The 22,758-nt window shown below is 33.9% G+C and overlaps 3 protein-coding genes across 6 annotated transcripts in view; 1 reads left to right on the top strand and 2 right to left on the bottom strand.

The window, feature by feature from the left end:
• Positions 1-298: 298 nt before the first annotated feature.
• On the bottom strand, positions 299-14,871 carry Kra (krasavietz). 2 transcript variants are annotated; one of them, XM_026644444.2, is made up of 12 exons: positions 14,614-14,871; positions 14,200-14,271; positions 6,468-6,644; positions 5,931-6,031; positions 5,107-5,172; positions 4,724-4,796; positions 3,603-3,768; positions 2,858-2,969; positions 2,571-2,702; positions 2,087-2,233; positions 1,082-1,277; positions 299-629 (listed from the first exon to the last, which is right to left on the bottom strand). In XM_026644444.2, exons 2-12 carry the CDS (start codon positions 14,258-14,260, stop codon positions 601-603), a joined length of 1,260 nt encoding a protein of 419 aa, XP_026500229.1. In that variant the 5' UTR covers positions 14,261-14,271; positions 14,614-14,871; the 3' UTR covers positions 299-600. The 2 variants fall into 2 exon arrangements, with proteins under 2 accessions (XP_026500229.1, XP_026500231.1); XM_026644446.2 differs by lacking the exon at positions 14,614-14,871 and adding an exon at positions 14,420-14,438.
• A 465-nt stretch (positions 14,872-15,336) lies between these two features.
• On the top strand, positions 15,337-18,114 carry Mrpl45 (mitochondrial ribosomal protein L45). The gene is made up of 4 exons (XM_026644448.2): positions 15,337-15,522; positions 15,651-15,894; positions 16,333-16,721; positions 17,801-18,114. The coding sequence occupies exons 1-4, from the start codon at positions 15,499-15,501 to the stop codon at positions 18,080-18,082; spliced, it is 939 nt and encodes a 312-aa protein (XP_026500233.2). The 5' UTR covers positions 15,337-15,498; the 3' UTR covers positions 18,083-18,114.
• Positions 18,115-19,174: 1,060 nt separating this feature from the next.
• The window catches only part of LOC113403823 (regulator of G-protein signaling loco), a 91,890-nt gene continuing 88,306 nt past the window's right edge, over positions 19,175-22,758 (bottom strand). For 2 of the 3 annotated variants that reach the window (XM_026644438.2, XM_026644439.2), the window contains exons 9-10: positions 21,087-21,738; positions 19,175-20,926 (exon numbers count right to left, since the gene is read on the bottom strand). In XM_026644438.2, coding sequence (XP_026500223.2) covers positions 20,820-20,926; positions 21,087-21,738 — 759 coding nt within the window. In that variant the 3' untranslated portion in view covers positions 19,175-20,819. The remainder of the gene's footprint in view (positions 20,927-21,086; positions 21,739-22,758) is intronic. The other variant, XM_026644440.2, reaches the window with a different exon arrangement.

Genomic DNA, 22,758 nt, shown 5'->3' with positions numbered 1-22,758 from the left:
ACAAGAACAAAACGTCAATCATCTTAATTTAGTGACAAGCGCAGATACTTATGAGATAACCTTCTAAACAAAACGCATCTCGTGGTTTAAGCTTATGCAAATTGGATTTGTAGTTCTTTGTTTCGGTTAGTTAGGTGGTTAAATAGTCCGATTTATTAATATACATTAGCTATGATATTTACTATGCCGCATATATACAACATGAATTTGTTTTTATTATTTTTCTACCAAAATCTTATTACTGAAAGAGGGTAAAAAAAAAGTTGCAGTTCTTGCGAGTGTAAATAAAACAAACGCACAGTGTTGCCACCATTTATTTGAATTTTTCTAAAAAAATTGAATAAAAAATATTGTATTTCATCAACATGTTATTTTAGAAATGAATAATATACAGTTGTAGAAAACGTCCCGCACGTATCGCTGTGTGCTAACGGTTTATTATGTCAGTTATTGTTATCGTATGTGGAGGTCGGCGACCGCGGCGGTCACGTGGTCACGTGATGGTCGCGGCGGTGGTCGGGTCGCGGGGGTCGCGGTCGCTCGGCTGGTGATGGTGTGTGGGACGGTGCTATGTGTTCAGTCTCACTCGCTGCCCTTAAACTAATCTTCTTCTTCGCCACTCTCAGATTCTGTTGAAAGTAAGTTGATATGTTAGTGTTGAGCTCTGTAAATAACTGACTCTCAGACATTTTGGTTACTTGAAGATGCTAATTAGTATAGACTAGCTACCCTTTCTGGTATCGCACGGGTAGAATAAGGGTCTACGTAACCAGTCAGCATTTCCGACTCTTTTTGTCCGATTGTCCGAATTATCGAACAATCGACTTCAGCCAATTTACACAAACACATAAACCATTATGAAAACCGTGTAAAGATCCTTTCGGTACTTTTGAGTTTGAGTGGGACTTTATTTTATGATGTGGATATGATATTAATTAGTCCGCTCTGAAATATCAGTTAATGGTTCACAAGCATTCCTTAAATTGAAATAAATTTGAATAATTGTATAAATTAGCAATTCAAACAAAACAAGTTTATTTCTATATATAGCTTGAATGTATGTATGTATATGTATGCTTACCCTCCTCAGCACTCTGAAGCCACTCAACGAACTTCTTCATCTGATCGAGGAACATCATCTTGCCCTTGCTGGAGTTGGGCTCACGGTACCACTTGAGAATCACCTCCTCGGATAACACGTTGGTCTTGTACAGCATCAGCACCAGCTTGCTGAATGCCCGCATGAAGCTCATATTCTCATAGCAGTACTCTTGGACCTGAAAATGCAATTTTTTATTAATATACATACATATATATATGTTATCTGTATCATCTAGAAGTAAATAATATGTAGGAATCTCCTGAACATGCATGCTTAGTACTTTCGATAACCATGGTCCAATGATTTTGCTGGGTAGAATTTAATAATGTTTAAGATAAGCAAGGCTCAAAGCTATATTCTTTATAAAAGTTGTAGAAGTATACTAACAACCACCTTTTGCCGATTGTTTATTTCCTTAGTAAAGTAAAATTAGCAAACACAATGCCAAGCAGAATTAATGGTTGATGCTAACTTTAACTAGTTTTCGAAAAAGTTGAAGTCTAAAATAGTTTATGTAATTCACTGGTATTAACACACTATAATATTATTATAGTGTAACACAGACTGGACATCAAAAACACATTACTTAATGAGTTCACCGATAATCTGTGAATTTTCTCTCGCACACTTCGACACCGACCCGCTCGTCCAGAGCATGGGTCGGCTCTAATCGTGTGCCAAATTCAAATATATTACGGTATTTCCAATTTTTCATAAATTAAAATTACATTAATGCAATAAACTACTGATAAACGCTACTGCAACATCATATAAAAAAAATCCTATAAAAACCTATCAATTATATAAAAACTTTACTGAATTGATAACTGGATTCGCCTTGTTCTATTTAATCAAAAATGTAATGGAAACATTAATTATAATAAAGAAATATAATTGACTTTTTACTGTGTATTGTAGATAAAAATGCGACGATTAACTTATTTAAATGATAAGAACGTTAATCTTAAGAAAAAGGACACAAACCTTTGTTAATAACGCGATCTCAGCCTTGGCGGACTGAGCGAACGCGGCCAACAGTGGCGTATAATTGCGCAAGTGCTTCGCCGCTTGCTCGGCCAATAATTCTTCCTTTTTGTTCCACTCGCCACGAGACATTACGCATTGCCAAATCTGAAACCAGTTCTCATGTCATATCGAGTTTAAAATCTAATAATTGCTTTTCAGAATAAATATTTGCTCAGATTGCCATATCGACAGTGCGTTGCAACAAACTGAACGACCATAGGAACGGCCGAAAGACTCGGCCGAGCCAAGCTCGTAAAGTCACGTCACACAGCTCCGACTCGTCATCAAGTTTCATCATTGAAAATTTTACTATCATAGATTTTAATTCCATACTATTTTTTATTTTGCCATGCGAGATAGCATTGATTTTTACATTTTTTTAGTATAACTTGCTACGCATTTTAGTTTTTTTTAAATATAATGTACGTATAAGTAGACTTACGATGGCGACGACCTCGTGGTCGGGGATGGCGTGTCGCTGCGCCATGTCGCGCAGCTCGGCGATGAGGTCGCGCACGGGCCGCTCGTCCGCCAGCTGCTCCAGCAGCGCCTGCGTCAGCTCGCGACGCGCCTCCTGGCGACGGGAGAGGAGCGTTTATGACATAACATCGATGTAACCTTTTATGTACATTTGCCCTCCTACTCATCTCTTAGTATAACACTTGTTTTTATTTCCTAAGTTAAATGTTCTATATGTATAAACTTGGGACTTGGCCTCGTGTCACATACCTGCGAGGCTTGCGCGCGATGCAGCCGCAATAGTTCAGCGAGGCCGCGGGAGGCGAAGGAGGACGCCAGCACTTCTTCGCTGCGACGGTTCAGCGGAAGGAACTCTAGCAGTCTGTGCAAAAAGACATTCCATATAAATAAAACGATTTTTTAATTCATCGTGAATAAAATTAGGAAATATTTCGAAAATATAAGAAAATTAGAATGAGGAATTACAAACAATTATAAATCCCAAAATAACATAAGATAAACTTAAAAGCAAATTGAAATGTAGCGACATCAATGACAACGTCGCCAATGAAACGACGAGCCAGTACGTGCCGCGCTTGTCTGCCCACTGCATTAGCGTACAATTTTCATATAAAAAATTGCTATCGAATGTAATGGGTATTAGAAAATATTACCCATGTATTCTTGATTTGTAGTGCACTTTATAGTGAGACTAGTTAATTGAAATTATAACAGGTAATTATTTAAGTATCACTTCACTACATATTCAAACAAGTGTCGAACTCGAAAACAAATAGTCATTGTTAGTTAGGCTTGTGCCTGACTGCTCTAGTTTAAAATGTTTGCACACAGACACTATCCTAATACCTGCCTACAACCAACCTACCTAATCTTACCTTAGTCTTTTAAGTCTTTATTTAAAAAATCAATTCGGACTTCATTATAATGTATATCAAAATGGTAACAGCAAGGCAACCAGGGCTATAAATGTGATTTAAAACAGTTACGTGAATACCTGCCCTCCAGCTGCCCCTTCTTGAGCGCGGTGACGAGCGAGGTGACGCCACGCTCCTGTTTGACGGTGGAGAACACCTCCAGGACGAACTCCAGCGCCAGGTTGTCCTTTAGCAGGTGCTCGTTCACCAACACCAGCAGCACCGACGGCGGCACGCAGCCGTTACCTGCACGGAGACATATTGTTACACAGTGATCTTTTTTACAAATGGTGATAAGGCTTTGCATACACTCGTCTGAATCGTAGTACTTTCTTCTAGTTTTTGCGGTTTGAAATTTGAGTAACGTGAGTAGCATAAGGGCATAACATCTTAGTTTAAATGTTTATAAAGTTCCAATATTTATGGGTTGTGGTGACTTCATATTATGAAAATCTCTTATTACATAAAAAGGTATTATATAGTCATTCTAAGCATAGACTACAATGAATTATAAAAAATACTTGCAATATAATATATTGTTTTAGATATGTATTAAAGCTAGTGAATCGATTCACAATAAAAAATACTGTGTCCGAAGACGAGCAATAAAGTCACTTTAGCACACTTCGACACCAATGCAACTATTTAAGGTATGAATTGGCTCTAATTGGGTGCATATTGTACTGTTTGCATTTTACTTTTCATATGAAAAGCTTATAATGGAACTTAACTATTTTTTCGCCTGATCTTCATGAACGTTATATGTAGAATTTTGCATTCGTGTTTGAGAGATAAATATAAATTTAAACTTCTATTCAATTTATAAAAATCCATCATTTCATTTACAATTATTTATGCATTCACCAGATATCCCGCCGCGTCCGTACTCAAATGGATTTATATACTGTTTTCACTAACAGACAGAGTGATTTATGAGGAAGATTTATGTGTATAATTTATTAAGATTTTGTGTCAATTGACTGAAATATGATGACTGTTGAAGTTGACGGATAAATATTACCGACCAATAAAGATGTATATCATGAAATAAACTTTTTATGTACGCCTATATTCTACTTATGTAAACCGGGTCTGGTAGCGTAAATATTTTTTTATAATAGAATACGTACACACTTTAAATACAGCTAAGTGTTGTCTTCAACAAAAATCGAAAAGAACAATGTTTAATAATCGTACATACCAATCCATAGTGCAGTCATCCGCGCCAATTTGATGCGTTGTAATGGTTCAAAGCCTTTCAGGTACACTAGAACCTGAAATTAATGAAACTTTGGTTTTATTGGCATATATTTACACTTATAATATAACATAAGAGGGCATTAAAAGTAAACTTATTAGTTTAGTTCTTTGTCTCTCAGGAGGCTAACGTTAGTGACGATCAGGAGTCAAGGTTCGACAACTTTCACTTAACAGCAAACAGATTTGATTCTGGATTATTTTTTTATGGCAATAACAAATTATATTGAAATTTACATGATTATAATTTAAATAAAATATTAATCTAAAACTAAAATGTTCGGTTATAATCTGCAAAGGATATCTTAAACCTTATGCGCTACTCACCTTTTTCATTTCCTCTTCAAACATCTTTTCTAGATATTTGTAGCGACGCATTAACTTCACGAATACCTGTTGAAAAGCTTACAGTCTTAAACAACAATTCAATATCCATATAATAAACATATAATTAAATAGTATGTCAGCATTAAAACGAACGAGAATGTGATTATCCACATAATATTTCAGTACTCTAGCCATTTTTATCATCATCTTAGCGTTTAACTTCAAGCCCTATATCTTTTCAACTACCCGCACACGTTTTCCAAACATACCCACCCTTACTTAGACTTACTGCCCTTTAAAATATGTTTTTTTTTCCTTATTCTACTGTTCATTGTGTGATGTGACCGCCCTTGAACTAGTAGCATGCTAACTAAGCTAAAATCCTAGGTTCAATTTACAGGTTGGGCCTATTAAAAGGTTTTCAGTCCCGAAAATTTCAGTAGAAATCCAGTGTTTGAAAGTTTCAAATAAATGACATCATGAAAAGACAAGTTTTATTCCATTATTATGATTTAAATTACAATTATAAGTGTCATAGTTGACTAATTTTAAATTATATGGAATTTAAATTTAAAGAAATGTAATTGACATTGCAAACGGGCGAAAAATTTATGATTCAATTAATCCAAGACGGCTAAGTAGATTAACATCAATCCCAGTCAATTCAAACCGAGGGAAACCAAATTTATCAATTATATATCTGACAACTGTGACGCAATGAACAATTAAGATATTTTATTACCTCAGTTGAAAATGAATCTATTACTATTGAAGTAGAATTTTTACTAGATATTCATCTATTACTTAGATATATAAATACACACCTGTTCGAAGTTGCGCATCGTCTCCATATCTTCGCTGGCATTGAAGATACATGTGTTGGTCTTAGGGCTTTCCCCGTCCATCGACACGGAGCCGCCGGGAACTGGCAGAGATTATATTATTAAATAACATTTATAATATTATTTTTTAATAATAAATTTTAATAATTAATCAGATATAACGAACGAAATGTTTCAACATGAAATTTCAGGACTCTAGCCTAAATTTTTCATCATTTTAATGAGAAAATCATAATTATTTAAAACAATAGTCTAAGTTTTGTCATTTCATAAAACTAAATATTGAATAAATTTGACCTAGAGTGATCTAATCCTACCAACTGATTACTTTTATGCCAATAATAATAATGTTTAATAAATGTATTGTTTTTAAAAGTTCTTTAATTTTTCATAATTCAAATTTTATTCAGAAAAAGTTTCATGTAGACGTATAATGACAAAAATATTTGTATTGTGCTTATTATGAATTTCTATCTTATAAATCCAGGTGTAGCAAATGGTAACGGAGGCAATACTCACGCAGCAGCCCCCCGGCGATAAGCACGTCGAATATGACCTCGCCATAGCGGCGATAGTCGAGCTTGGAGCCGGCAGCGTCTAGGAACTTGTACGCCGCGTCCAGGTCGCCGCCCGCGCGCTCCAGCCCGCACACCAGAGCGTCGCGGAAACCGTTCGGATCGTACTTCTCTTTCTCATCTGAAACGATTACACCGTTATTATACAAGCACACAGATAATCTTTATTATGAGTGACTTAGCTGTGAAATACCCGCTGTAACGGTATAATTACGAGTTAATTTTTTTATAAATATGAAATGTTATATTAATAGAGTAATTTCACATATTCATATAAAAATATCACGTTATACCAATTAAAAATGTATTATAATTTTACGCTCATTCTATGTTAAACCTACTGAATATGCTATTATTATGTATTGTTTGTGTACAACGTAGCTAAAGTATAGCTATAGTTAAGAGTACCCGAGCTGTGTCACCTTGGTGTCTAAATAGATAATGAACTGTTATTTATATCAGCCATTAGTAATGGAATAAGCTCCACCTCCACCTACTTAATAAGCTGATGAGGTATTTTTTCCCAGCACGTGTCAGAAACATAAGCCTTCATTACGTAATATTTTAACTTTACAAGATTATGTTCTTCGTGACGCCGTATCATATCACATGACACACGAAACCCTGCTTTGCTTTCTTACGACACTTTGTTCCGATACCAGCAATGAAGTTCATATATATATATAAACTACTACGGTACAGAAATCCGGTATATAAATATGTATGTGCTATATTTAATTTGTATAAAACTATTTTCAATCGTGTTAAACAGTTCGGGAGTCAATTAGCATAATGTTACACCCTGTAATTCAATTTTTAAAATCAAATATTAATATGCCCCTGTAAAATATTTAACTAGTATTAAATTTCTAATGATTTCCAGAATGTTGATATTTGTTTGAAAATGAGTAGTTATTTAAAAAAAAAAAAAGTAACCTGAAAACGTGGTACTGCTCTGCTAGAGACTCCTTAATTTTTGAAGAGGGTTTTAATATAATTTAATAGTTCGTTCTGAATCGTAAATGAAAGCGGCAGGTTACAAGTGTCAGTACATAAATTAAAGCAAACAGGGACACACGAACAAACGCACCCCATCTCCTCGACATAGTTGAATGTGGAGTGGAGTTCACTGTACAGGAGACCGAACGACCAGCAGTGTCAATTAGCGGGACTTCATAGTTATAATTCGCTCGTCCTTATTAATAATTTAGATGTTGTATAAAAACAGTTCTGGAATATTATTATTATTGTAACTGTGTCTAGACTATTGAAGGATGAGCTTAACAAAAAAACCTAAGTTACTAAGAGTCTACGAGGCACTATTAAAGTATATAAATTGAAAATTCTAAATCTAAATTTTTATATTGAATTATATTCGCGATTTACTCATTAAATATGCTTTCTTGAGTATTAAGTGGTTAGTCATAAAATATCCTATAACAACAAGAGTCGATTTGTTTCGCTTGGTTCATTTTTATAGATCTATATTTTAAAAATATCTGATAAATGACGCGAGTATCTTGAAATTGTGTTTTTAATAGGTCATTAAAAATGACTATCGATGTTATCTATATTTTATTTTTAGTCTTAGATTGTACAATCAGATTCACTACGGCTTACAAAGAGATTGTGTAATAATGAACCGCGACATATTACAAATATTTAAAATATTATAAAAGCGATAACGTCTCCTGGTTTTCGTCGGTGAATCACAGATCGAGATTTTTGCAAAGATATATTTAGGCACATGCCTGTGAAAGTAAACGAAACTTCGAGTACATGATACCTATTTAATTATTATTATTTTTAGGTGCTAAATGTTTTAACGATGAATATACTTAACACCACGTACATGCTGCTTCGTTATAAATTAAACAAAATAATGACTGTTAGAATTTATGGCAGAGCGGTAATCGCCATTCGGACGCCATGTGTGACGAGGGCACATCACCACGATTTGCGGAAAATTCTCCGAAAACAATTCACCGAAAACATTATTAAATTAAACATATTCACGACTGTATATATTAATGTTGGATCTGATAAGGGATTTTATAATTGAAATAATTAATTAGTATAAAATGTTATAAGATTACTTGTTTAAATTACTATTTTAAAATAAGATCTAGTCAATGTGCATACTTAAGTAGAGACGGTTGAAACACTTCCGACTTCCTTATATCTTATCAGAGATGGCCCATTACCGTTGGTAACTCGGCCCAGGAATCTAATTGAGAAATCAGCAACCAAACAGCCTACTAGATACAAGGTACTCATTTAGCATGTACCATCTAATCACAAACTCGAATCAGCATCACTAGGCATCATTCGACATTATCTCGTGACGATCATCAAAACAACATTACGTCCATAGCGTAGAGCACATTACGCGTACGTCACTGTACAGTACTCAGACCACTCTTAATAAATAACACGTCGATATACTGTTCGTGTTTATATAAAATTTCCACAATGAATATTCATAGCTATTTAATCATGACAGTTTTAATAACAATTCGAACGAGTTGGCGATTACGTGCTTTATTCGTTGTCTTATTTTTAGCTTTTTGTGATAAACGATAAAAGATAAATTGTTATGACAATTTTGTTCAGTTACATTTATTTCAATCACGGTTAAAATACACAAAATAATAATGTGGTTTCAGTTGCGTAGTGGCCCCCCTTGCGTTGAGAAAAAATCGATCCCTACTCGAATTGATTACCTCAATTCTTATCTTTTTTTTATAAACTTTTAAAATAATATATACTAATATTATAAATGCGAAAGTAACATGTCCGCCTGTCAGTCTTTCACGATCAAAGGAATGTCATATGAACAAACTTGAACACTAAGGAAGATCATTGGACAATTTTATTTATGACAAATAAAACGTGAGCGAAACCGCGAGAGACAACTTGTTATTGATAACCGTCAAAATGATCGCATACGAACAAATAGGTACGTCTAGTCATCATTTGATTCCTAGGGGACCTCACCTAATGGGAAACTGGTGCAACGCACCGCTTTTCCCCACGATAGCGACACACCTGGTTAGCTTACAATAATTCACATACAGACGAATTATATTACACAATCTCATTTGTAATACCTACCTAACATCTGTAAAATAATCGACCGGACTATTAATAAATTGTAAAGTTTATCAAATTAATGGTAAATCTACTTCTTGCAGTTAACGTGCATCAAAACGCCGGGAATGTTTCAAACTTCATATACTTCCCGGAACGACGACGTGGCAGACGATTGTAGTTATCACGGACGATTAAATATTAAGATAGCATTTAAACGCATTGATGCAAACAAAACAGATTTTCTTTCCAAGTAGTCAAATATAAAGGAATTACGTGACAAATACTTGTTAAGAGCAGTTAGAACAAGATAAAACTGGTTTTTATTCTTATAAAATAAAATATACGACAATTAAATGCTATATTTCTAACAATAATGTTCATATGGTAACAACTAAACCCCTATAGGTATCCCGGTACATTCACAATAAACGGAAAATGAACAAAAATGAAAAGTCTACACCTAAATAATATTTACTATCACATAAATATAGTATAATAATCTTAATACAAAATTATTTTATAATAAGTGTTTACACGGCTGAGGCAATTTTGTTTTTTTTTTTAGGTGATGTGTGGTAAAGGGGATACATTTGGGTAATTTTTTTTTTAACCAACTATATACATTATTCTTATTTCACCCGTACGAAGCAGGTACGGGCAGTATAATACAATGAAATTAATATTAATACACAATCCTTGTTCCGCACGTCTGATTTCTACTTCAACAGCACGCCATGTTTTTTTTTTTTTTTATCTTATGCGTTCACGAGAATAGTGATCGGAGGATGAAGACTAAATGAAAGCATGAATTACAAATGAATTTAATTTTACTGACGGAATTGTTACGAGACTAATGTGTGTAGAAAGAAAACATAACATAGCAAGATGTTCTTATGTTCATTGTTACCGCATGTTAGGTTTTAGATTTCGCCTGGAAGACCATTCTATTTTAATTTTTAATATTTTATATCGATTTAAAATCAAATTTAAACCACTCAATGCACCACCAACCTTGGGTACAAAGATGTTAAGTACTTTATACCTGTACACTGGCTCCCTTTAAACCGGAACACAAGAATACTACTAAAGTCTACCAAGTAATTATTATTTTCTGTAACTAAATTCAGAGACGACTTATTTTATTTATATATTACCGATAAGTTTACTTTTAATAATACAATGTTTATTAATAGAAAAAAAAATCCATCGTTCATTTTCACATCGTAAAATCCCCTTATTTTCCTTTCAACTTCTGTCAGCATCCCCGGGCACATCCCGTGGGATTCCACGACCGTGCTTCTTTAGTACGTATCTTTTTCGGTCGTTGTTACATTCAGTTCGAAATTTAAACCAGAACGACAAGACTGAATTACATTGCAATTTCTTTTTCAAATTTATGTTTAAACAGACCTGCCAAATTTATGTATATCCATAAAAGACCGCTGTATTTTGTAAACGAAACACGAAAAACCCACTTAATATTTTAACATGAATTTTATTTGATTAAAATCGGACGTGTTTCAAAGTACTGTGGATAAATATTACTATATAATAGAACTCAACGTCTAACGTAGCCAGAGCAACGCGGGTCTGTTAGTAAGTTTATAAAACGTTAGAAATACATTTAAAATTGAAATCCAATCCACACAATTTAAAAAAAACATAAGTATTATATACATAAGTATAAGATTAGTTGCACAGGTGGTAGGTAGACACAAAGGCTGATTAGTTTTTATAGGAATTGTGTTATCAAAGGTTTATAAGGAAGTGATAATGAAACTCAAAGTCATCGGTGAGCCTTGTCCTGGCAGACTTATGTTTATTTATTCACTACTGTATACGTATAATGGAAATTTATATCCAACTTGATTGTATCGCGATAGATGCACATTTTCAATAGTATATTTTTAAATATGACGTAATAATAAATTGTTAAAAAACAAAGGAATTCGACAAATTGTAATCTAAACCTAAACAACCAACTTTAACGTACATTTCGACTAAAAAAGTTGACAATATCAAATATAGATAATCTAGTAATAATAGAAAAAAATAACAGAATTTTCAAAATCAAAGAACTTAAAAATAAAATAAAAAAAATGTTTTAGTAGAAAAACCACTAAGCACCAAAAGATATAATGTAAAAATTTAAACAGGTATTATTTAAAAGATATATTAATAACTGTTTTAACACTGGCCTAATAAGTGTTGTAAATTGTATTCAAATTGATACTCACGACCAACAGGTAATAGTTGAATTTATGACAAGTTATGAGGAAAACAAACAACCAATATCCACTTTAGTTACAAGTGTTTAATTGAATCCCTATTTTATTATTACTGAATGATACGAAATCTGCCTACATAAGGCAAATAAAAGAATGTCATACAATTGTACAAAATATTACTTCTTATTATAACTTAGAATAATATATTGTTGCCAAGGTCTGACTTGGCTAATTCTCATATGCGAATTATATTATAGCCTTCGCAAGTTCTAAGCCTGTTACAAATGAATTATAAACGCAAATTAAGCACGCAAAAATTCAATGGTACTTGTCTGATATGAACTCCAAATATCTGGTTAAGATTCATGTTTTCTAGTGACTGGGCCATTGCAGCTCTTAATGTACGTTAATACTAACTAAGCAATACTGAGCTGTCCTCCATTCTTTATAATTTGTTATTATAAACATAAACTACAATTTGTGTTTATGAACATATAAGATGTATAAGCCAAGACAGACCTTATGTTACAATATATTATCCTAAGTTATAAGAAGAAATTATATTTTATGTAGTTATAAATAAATTTCAGGAAGGACCGTTAAACTTGGCACCCGTTTAGATCTCACTTCTTTTGTCGTTGAAGTCAACAACCAAGGAATATATCATAATATTGGACTTGGCTCTAATTTTTACATTTATGTTTTTGATGGGATTATTATTATGCTGTTTCAGACTTCAATTACTTTGTTTGCAACATGTTTGTGTTATAAGTAATTATATGTTATTCATAAATTAAAACTTTGTTTAGATACTTCAATATTGTTAAATAATTAATTATTATTAATGCTATTTGCATAACAAACACAATAAATAACTATAAAAATTTACATTTATGATTAATCTGCTAAGAAAATAATTGTGGTTTAATGTGATTAACTAAACTATATATTCTTTAACTCTATGTCAATATAATTACTAATATAATAATGTGTGAACATGAGTTTGTGTTACAATTTCATGACATTAACTACTCAACCAATCACTATGAATTTTAGCATAAATGTTTCAGGGTTTACTATAGACAAGGCCATAAAGTATCTAACCTCTTTTACCTTGTCGGCCAAGCAAGTCGTCAAGCCCTTGTCGGAAACTAATTCATTATAAAATAAATTATGATAAACTTACTTCATTAACATCATTTCATTGAAAATAGTTTTTTGTCGTTATTTTTCCTACAATGCTGTGAAGGTGACCTTACCATGCGGCATATGCTTATCTGCCTTCTTAAAATAATGGATTCTCTTTCCTTTAAATACAGACCGGTAACCTACATGCTATGTTTATTATTGTTATTATAGTAATACATTGATATGTTAACAGACATTTAATAAATATATGTCATTAATTGTCATAATAGAATAACTATTTCATTTCTTGCTGTTAAGTCCATTTGAATCTACATTCTGAACCAATGGAAACTAAGTTAAGGTTTGTATGTGCTTGTTGAGATAGTTTAAACCAAAGATTAATTGATGATGTTTTTTTGAATCAATTGTAAGTCATTATTATTAATTAACAATGTTTATGTACTAGGCAAATAAAGTAAATAAGAAAAGTATTATTAATAGTACACATTTGTTATATGTATGTATTATATGATATGTTAAATATTAATAAAAACTATATAGTTAAGAGGACAAAAAATTATATTGATTGGAAGTCTTGATGAGGTTTTGCTAAATATGAAATATTATGAAATGACACTTAAAGTGAACAAAAAACGAAACTTTATACAAATATTATTAAAGTCTCACTTCAATCAATTTATCTGATTTAAAATGAAGCCATACTAGAAATACATGTAATTATTTAACATCTTCTTGGTCCAAGTTTAAGGTCAATGTACTATATCAAAACAGATATTACTGTAGTTGAAATTGTTAATTGATAAAACAACTATAAATAATAATATAATCAAGATAGTGATTAATGGTAATAACATAACTTTCTTCTGCAAAAAGGCAACTAACGTCCAGCAATCATGACCTACTTAGAATGAATTATTGCCAGCTAAGGAGATTTGTCTCTCCAAGCATATTCCTTGCCAAATATCTGCCGATCAAGGTTGGAAAATTGCGAATATATTCAGACGTTAAGCTTGAACAAAATATAGACGTATTCACTACATTGTTAGTTTCCGCACATAAAATAGCGTGTAGCATCGTGGATGGACAATGAGTAAACAAAAAATTTCAACAAATACGTAACTAGCCTGCGATCGTTGTTATAAGAAAACATGACTGGATTAAATATAATTAATATATAAAATTGCATTTTTATTACATTTAACTCACCTCTTTTTCTGGTCTTGATCCGTTGACCCGATAATACTGGTTTTTCTACCTTCTGACTCATACAATATATTGCTGAAACAAACACACGTGGCAATTAAGATCATGTTCGGGGTCCGTTAGGTGCATGTCGGGGGGTCATCGGCCGCGTTCTCTCCTCGCAAGATTATATACCACTAATTATATTGTTATAACCCTATCAATAAAAATGACGCTTACTTACTAAGAAAGCAAGTTAATCGCCCTAAGTACAGCGACCGTGTCTCCCTAAAATACAGCCTGATAAACCCTTTTCGAATTTATGACTCAGCAAGGACTAAATGAATATCGCGTGATTCTAGCAAATTCAGCACAAAAAGGACAAAGATCGACTTATATTATATACATGCTACTTATGTGATGCGCACTGATACTCACATAGTTACAGGTTATGTAGGAGCCTTTTACTCCTTTTGCGAGTTCTCTCGGACTGCGCCTGTTCAGAAAAGAAAGAAACGCTGCTACGGTCTCTATTCCTTTGAGAGCTAGAGACAACGTGTATGGAGTCGCCGGATATCCGGTATTGTAGGTCACAAATATCGATTTGAATCTTCTGGCCTCTTTTTCTCTTTTATTTATAAGAATTAATTTGATTTCTAAAGAAAGCTAATATAACAATTGACCAATATACTTACTAAGAAGCATCAAATCATAAAAATATATTAAATAAAAGCAAAGACAGTATTTCGAAATATTAATTCGCAAAAAAAGATACGTTACGATATTGGTGAACAATTGTAACTTAAATTTAATAATAGTATTTTATAGGTACAGCACGGTAATTTGATAAATTTTATGACGCTTTAATGAAAAATCTTAATTTGAAAGGAAAACATATGACTAAAAATGGCAGTGAATAATATTTTCATAGACAAGATTTTTTTTTTAGCACTAATTATTGTATAGACTGCAGAACAGTATTTTTATTCCTTGTCAATCTAAACTTACTTTTATTTATTTAACAACTAAGATAATTATTATCAATAAAATTTATTAACGATCGTAATTTGCATAAATTTTTTTAGGTAATAATTTCACGGGTCTTTCCTTTTCTCCCATATTTATTACTTATAATTTAACATTGACATTTGACACTGACAGTAATTTCTAAGTTTTAGGGTTATGTTTGCTACAGTTCTATAATTTCGGCAATTTACTTTAACATAATAATTATCCTTATTAAAACTGATGTCATGACCATTTTACTCTATTCTTATTAAAATTTAAGTATAGGTATCATTGAATATAAGAAGAATTTCCACCATGGCAAACTCTATATTAACCAAAGTAAGTTTTTTATTATTCTAAAATGTAATAATTAAAATTAATTTTGTTTTATTAATTTTCAAAAATTATTATAATTATATTATTAATAAAAATCAAACGTTTAATGATAATGTCCTAAAATCTTTTAGATCAGTCCATTATGGAAGCTACCATCGTCAACATTAATTCAACCCTCACGATCGACCACTTCCAAACATTTTAATCCGAAATACAAAAAGCACCGCGCACAAAAATATCTTAAAATAGACCTACCAGACATGAATGAAGATGAAAGTAAATTAACTCCGGAAAAGATGAGGCAGAAGATGAAAGAGCGGGGATTGATGCCGCCGCGTCCTTGGATGGAACGTCCATTTTATATTTCTGCAACAGGTAATTAAGCCTTAAAACTTTTTCTTATGGTAAAAGCCAAGCCTTTAACCATCATTATCCTCTCATGGACATTGGCCTCTCCTAATTTGTTTCCAAATATCCTGTTATCTACCTACTGTCTGTCTGCATCTAGTCGGCTTACATCAATTTCTTAAGAGTTTATTACATTATATATATATGTTGTCGAATACTAAATGGAAAAAATGATTTTTATTAATATGTTGTAATAGCCTGTTAATGTCCCAATGCTGGGCTAAGGTTTCCTCTCCTTTTGAAAAGAACTGCCAAAAGCAATCACTGCCAGTTGGTGGATTGGCAGAATTTCATTGAAATTAGACACATGCAGGTTTCCTCACAGCGGTTTCCCTTTACCATCAAGCACAATATGAATTATAAACATAAATTCATGTATACACAATGGTATAAAAATGTTTTCAGGTGGTGTCTTTGAGGGGTATGTTCCACCGGAAGGGGACGGCAAAGCTTCCCTAGTGTCCACAACTCGTGCAAAACAAACAGTACAATTGCTGGAGAAAAAATCCAAATCTATGATGGCCATCCGTAAGATCAAGTCTTATGAAGAAGACTTTGATAGTAAGGAATTCTGTCAAGAAGCTCAAAACATTTACATAAAAGCTCATGAAAGTTTGGCTAACAATGATAAATATGCTTTGAGAAAGTATGTCACTGAGAAAGCATACCCAGAGTTCCGACACAACAGCTTCTTAAAGACAATAAGATGGAAATTTTTAGACTCATTGGAGCCCCCACGTGTAGTTCATGCACGTTGCACTGATATTATCAGCAAGGAAAATATCTTTGCTCAGGTATTTTTTAATCATAGTTTGTTTTTAAAGTAATTATAATGTCAACAGAAGCTATCAGTAATAGTAAATAAATGTGAAATTGTGTTTAACTGCTTATTTTGATCTTGTATTTGTAATTGCAAAGTAAGCATATGAAATATTCGAATGTAAAACAATGTTATAAAATCCATTAAGCACTGTCACTGCCCGAATATTTGCAATGGAATATATAAACAAAAAAAATAAATTAGTGCAGTTTTTTCCACAATTTTAAAGTCTTTTAGTGTAGGCATAGGAGTGAGTTTTCATTAAAGAAGCTGTTTTAGCTAAAATATAAGCAAATTTCTTCAAACTTTAGTATCTAATCAATCAAGTTTATTTTTGCCATATAGAAATACAATATAACATACAATAATGCTGATGGTCCTACAGGTTTTTTAAATGTATAATGAAATATCTTGTAATATTTACAAAAAAATTGTGGATTATATATATTGAGTATATGAAAATGTGTACATTATATATTATAATAGTATGAACATAGTATATTTTTAAAAAATTGTCATCAACCAAATAAGTGTATTGTGTGATCTTACTGCATATTTATTTTTAATATATGTAGTGTGACTATGGCTGTCCTTTGAACTTAACTATACGCAGGGCCGGATCTACCATATGGCGTTTTGGGCTTTAGCCCAGGGCTCCGTGGATCAACGCCCCCCCCCTAGCTAAGTCAAATTACAGTCAAAAATAGACGATAATGCGAAAGAAATACCTAATTTTATTAAATTAAACAGATCGTATGCTTTGCAGCCCTGCAAATGTAGTATTAGCCCAGGGCCCTCTAAACTCACGGTCCGGCCCTGACTATACGAAATATTTAAGTGTTTCGTACTTAAACTACAACTTAACTACAGGCTGAATATTCTGTAATCTGGTTTTAGTTTTTAAACTTATTTTTTATTCACAAACACAATAATCAAAAAACGGTATTGCTTACTATGATGATATAATTATTAAAAAAATATGGATTTTTTTATCAATTAAGGACAGAACAAAATTTAAAAAATCAAATTAATTTATCATCTATTTGTTTTCAGGTGACCGTTCGTTTTCACACGCGGCAGCAGCTCGCCGTTTACGACCGCTTCGGTCGCTTGATCCACGGCAGTGAGATCGTTGCTAAGGATGTTCTCGAATACATTGTTTTCGAAAAACATCTTTCCAACTTGTACGGCACGTGGCGCGTTCACGACAAAATCATACCGGACTGGGCGCCTCCTAAAGATCCCTCTAAGCTAACAAGGCTTAAGCCCGAACCTGAGCCCGTGTCGGTGGTTGTGGAGGAAGAAGTGGAGCAGCCAGCGATAGCTGATAAATAATTTAAATAATAAATAAATAGTTTAGTAATGTTGTCTGTTGTTTATTTTGTATTCTGAATTACTAAAATCTCTATAATCAATAAGTAAAACTATAAATAATAAAATCGAATAACTCTGACATTCGAGGACATTCTTCCACGAAACGTTTTCGTCATTGAAAATTGTATTTGAATGTAGATACTGCTTAATATTTTTATTTTAATACTCTATATCCTATTTTGAATTAGTATTTTACAAAATAAAATTAAACCTTCCATTGGATCAAAATAGATATGTCGCAGGCAACTTGCTTCATTTTTTAGAGCTAGTCACTGAAGCAACGACTTGAGTTTTTGTTTACGATATTAAGAAAATGAGCTAAGAAAACGGTTATGTTTTTAAAATAATCTGCAGGACAAGTTTCATAACGACTTTTTTTTGTTTTTAAGGCATTTTTGTGGAAAAAAATCAAAAAAATATTGAAATAATATCTTTTTCCGTCTCGCATTTTTAAATTTGAACCGATAATTATTGTTTTAATATTGGCAATTTATACGTTTATTGTATATATGCGTGTATATTTACTTCATAAAAAAGACAATTACTATTATAATAAGTACTATTATATTTTTAATTACTTGGTGGTAGAGCTTTACGCAAGCTTGTCTGGATAGGTACCACCCACTCATCTATTTCTACCGCTAAACAGCAGTACTTAGTATTGTTGTTCCGGTGTGCAGGGTGAGTGAGTCAGTGTAACTACAGGCAAAAGGGACATAACATCTTAGTTGCCAAGATTAGTGCCGCGTTGCCGATGAAGGAATGGTTAAACTTTCTACATCACAGGTGACTACATCAGGTGGTCTATTTGCCTTTCAACCTAAATATTATATAAAAAATAAATAAACTAAAGGTTTAACTACCAAAATTACATATCCATGCAAAACTTGAATTTGTTTTTGAAATTTTAACCCATTCCCTGTCCTATTATAAAATGAGATTCTCGGTTATTATTTAAGTGCAAATTTGAACAGAGTATTAGTATATGTGTAAAAATATTTAAAGAGAATGATGTAAATTAATAATCTAAAGAAAAGGTATTAAAAAAAAATATTCATATAAAAGTTTATTTATATATAATCAATAAATCTGAGCTTCAATGTTGTCACACTTTATATTACAATAAATTAATTTAAATTCAAAATCAAACGTTACAAATAATCATCTTTTTATAATATACAAATCACTAAAGTTGCCTCTAAGCCTAGTGGAGCTAGACTACACCGATAACATACAAAGATCCTCCCACAATAAATCATCTATAAAAATACATTAAGCAAATACTTATTTGAGAATACCTTGAATTTAAATAAAAGATCGTTCACATATTTACATAATATTTACAAATTTACATTGTTAACTTTATACAATTAAAGTAGATGGTCCATTATTAATATAATTATAACAAATGCGTTAAAATCTATTTGTTAGAGAATAGTTCTAAGGTACGGATTTTTGATATGATTTACATAGGTCTATTTGGTATATTAGTTTATTATTTCATGTTACATATGCAATTGTGCATAATATTATGCCAGTATCCTGCTAGATGGACATTTAGAGCACTAGGCGAAAATGAAACCAGTGTGGTCTATACAGTTGCACGTACTGGAACAAGAACCGCGATCCTCCCAAAAAAAGGAGGTCGTTACTGTTGGAATGAGAAGGGTGCATTTGTGTACTATTTTTCTAATTTCTCTATTAATCTAGTTTATTTCAGTATTTATTATAAATATTTTATACTGAAGTGAACCATGGTATGGCCTTTCATAGCTTCATCGAGCAGGCAGCGCCCACATGATATTCGACGATCTATCACTGCTTAAGTACCTGACACTCATAACATTAGAAAAAAATGCACAAAAATTAGTCGTATTTCGTGCAACAAATGTCCATAAAATAGACGAATGTCCAAGCTATCCTAGTATGGATAATTTTAGTGCGATGTTCCAATAACTTGAAATGTTTACAATAGAGATTTGAACAGTTAATATATTACTTGAGGTACTTCTTTTATTACAATATGAGATTATCGTAACAGATTTTAGTTTTACACTGTTTGTAGATAAAATATTTGTTTTTATTAAAAATACATATAAATTTGTTAGGAAGACTGTATATATCTTTAAAACTAAAATATAAACTTAAATTAATTTTTATTTACACAATTTTGTTTTCGAGTGCATTCAAGGTCATAGATAATACAACCATAGAGATTTATTTTTAAATATGTCTGTTTATGTAACAGCTCATTTAGATAATTCTCATATATTTTATAGTACAGCTAGTGTACACTATACAATCAAAATAATTTGTCATTTAACATACTTAAAATTAAATATTTTACAGATAATTTCTTTGTCTTACTGAAATTACTCTTTCAGTTATTCGCAGATACCTCGTTACAAGTGACGTTAAGGCTTGAGATTATAAAGTGTATTTTTCTGTAACACGTTTGGAAGTATGACGTTTGGGTATCGACGTGGAGCCCGCTTCGTTTTTAGCGTCTTCATTTGTGGCGGGCGGTTCGAGTGGCTTCCTGCGATATTGATACTTATGTATTTCTTATAAAGTACAATTTCTTTTGGCCTCTTTTAGATCGACTGTAGTAAGATGGCCACTTGCGAGGCTCGTAGGTCCGTTTCCCACGGTGTAACGTGTCCGATGGCGACAGGTGGTGCCACGCGTGGGCTCGTGTTCAGACGACGGTGGGCGCGGTGCGCTGCGCGGGCTTGGGTGGCAGGGGCGGCGGAGTTCGCGGCTGGAGCCTCTGTCTTTGAGTTTCGCGGAGATTCTCTAGAAAATCTGTATAAATAAATTATATTGAAGATATAAATACGTATATAAATATTTAAACTACGGATACGTATAATACGATACGAGCATAAGCAGACTGATTATATATTTTATTCTTAAAACAAATATTCTATTCTTTTAATATGTGTTTACGGGACAGGCAACGCACCGGGCGGGTGGTGGTGCAGCGCGGCGCCGGCCCGCAGCGCGGCGCGCACGCGGCCCTCGCCGGCGCTGGAGGCGCTGCACACGGAGCCGCGCCCGCCCGCCGCGTCGTCGTCGTCGTGCAGGCGCAGTGCCACGTCGCTTAGCGAATCGGCGTCGTCGTCGGGCGCGTCCAGCGCCAGCGCCAGCTCGGGCGCGGCGGGCGACAGCTCCACGATGCGGATGCGCGCGCCGTCCAGCTCGTGCACGGGCGTGTCGGGGTGCAGCGGCGCGCCGGCCAGCAGCGCGGCGCGCGGCGCGTGCGGCGGCGCGGCGTAGCGCTGCAGCACGGGGCGCAGCACGTGGCGCAGACGGCGCGCGGGCCGGCAGCGCACGGCCACGGCGCGCGCGCCCAGCGCCACGCGCAGCACGACGCGCCGCTCCACGCGCGCCTCTCGCCCGCCCAGCGCGGACGAGGGCGCGGCGCCGTCCACGGTGCCCTCGCGCAGCAGCACGTCGTAGGCGCCGCACGGCAGGTTGCGGCGCGCCAGCAGGCGGTCCACGAGGCGCCGCACGGTCACGGCGTCGTCCACGCCCACCACGGACGTGGCGCCGTCGGGCAGCACGACGCGGCACAGCGAGCACTGCCCGTCGCCCGTCTGGCTCGACTTCACCACCTGCCGAGGGGACGCGGAACTTTAGCTCGCTGCGGCCTATTCGATAGGTTGTGATAATTCATTAATAATTCGTGCATGCTCCTGCCTTCGTTCGCGAGATAGTAATATAAAATATAACATTTTATTAGTGAGGATTAAATAACGTCGGAGAGGCGTGTCCGTGTCTTTTTATAAAACAATAAATAATTTCGTTATCTGAGCGACACGGTGGCGATATTAAAGTATTACTGGGACGGAAATAAAACTAAACATCGGACTGAAATCATCAGAGTAAACTTGAAATGTAATCGCAATGTTTTCTCAGCGGCTTTACAGCGCTTAAAATAGACTCGAGTTTATTTAGTGCGCTGCATTATGATAAAGTTGATAAACGATAACGTGCAAATGGAAAACCGATTCACGACGATCGTGTTAACGTTACGAGTACACATCGAGGACGCGTTTAGTTCGCAAATTTTATTGCATTGAATACGCTTTTCAAATTAACTATATTTGTATCGCACTTAAATCATTACAAATATTTTATATCCGAGTTAATAATTGAAAATAAGTCTAGGGAATAACTAATAATTGCAATACTATTACATTACATATAATTACAATTTACATGTACACTGTAAACACGCACACATACGTAAGAATAAGAAATACACTAAACGAATAAACTACTTGTTAAGCTAGTAAAAATGATATCTATTTTATATTACAATTTTGAACGAAATAAAAAAACTAAATCGCGCTAACCTTTGGTTAACAGTATATATAACATATTGTGGATCATTTTATTTTATTGCAATTATCATTCAATGTTAACAATGTCAACCGAAGTCGATTAATGGTTTACACTCGAAACTTACAGTTTAGATAACCATCAAAAACAGTATTGAAATTAACATAATGTAACGTTAAATATCAAGCATGAACTCAATACCAACCAATAATAGTTAAGTTATATCGCTCTCCGCCTCCGCAAACATTTGTTTCAGTTATAGAGGTTTTCCATTCAAACAGCGATGCGCA

This window comes from Vanessa tameamea, chromosome 20 (genome assembly GCF_037043105.1).
Source record: "Vanessa tameamea isolate UH-Manoa-2023 chromosome 20, ilVanTame1 primary haplotype, whole genome shotgun sequence".
In the NCBI taxonomy this organism is placed as follows: domain Eukaryota; kingdom Metazoa; phylum Arthropoda; class Insecta; order Lepidoptera; family Nymphalidae; genus Vanessa; species Vanessa tameamea.
The sequence above is the reverse complement of the archived record's forward strand: the minus strand, read 5'-3'. Positions and strand labels throughout refer to the sequence as shown.

What these genes read in the sequence shown, in the direction of transcription:
- Kra (XM_026644444.2), bottom strand. Translation starts at nt 14,260, where the DNA reads ATGAGTCAGAAGGTAGAAAAACCAGTATTATCGGGTCAACGGATCAAG. An exon ending in GATCAAGACCAGAAAAAGAG is followed by an intron (nt 6,645 to 14,199) that starts GTGAGTTAAATG and finishes TAATCGTTTCAG; the next exon opens with ATGAGAAAGAGAAGTACGAT. An exon ending in AAGGGGCAGCTGGAGGGCAG is followed by an intron (nt 2,970 to 3,602) that starts GTATTCACGTAA and finishes CTTTTTGCACAG; the next exon opens with ACTGCTAGAGTTCCTTCCGC.
- Mrpl45 (XM_026644448.2), top strand. Translation starts at nt 15,499, where the DNA reads ATGGCAAACTCTATATTAACCAAA. An exon ending in CAAACTCTATATTAACCAAA is followed by an intron (nt 15,523 to 15,650) that starts GTAAGTTTTTTA and finishes AAAATCTTTTAG; the next exon opens with ATCAGTCCATTATGGAAGCT. An exon ending in ATTTTATATTTCTGCAACAG is followed by an intron (nt 15,895 to 16,332) that starts GTAATTAAGCCT and finishes AAATGTTTTCAG; the next exon opens with GTGGTGTCTTTGAGGGGTAT.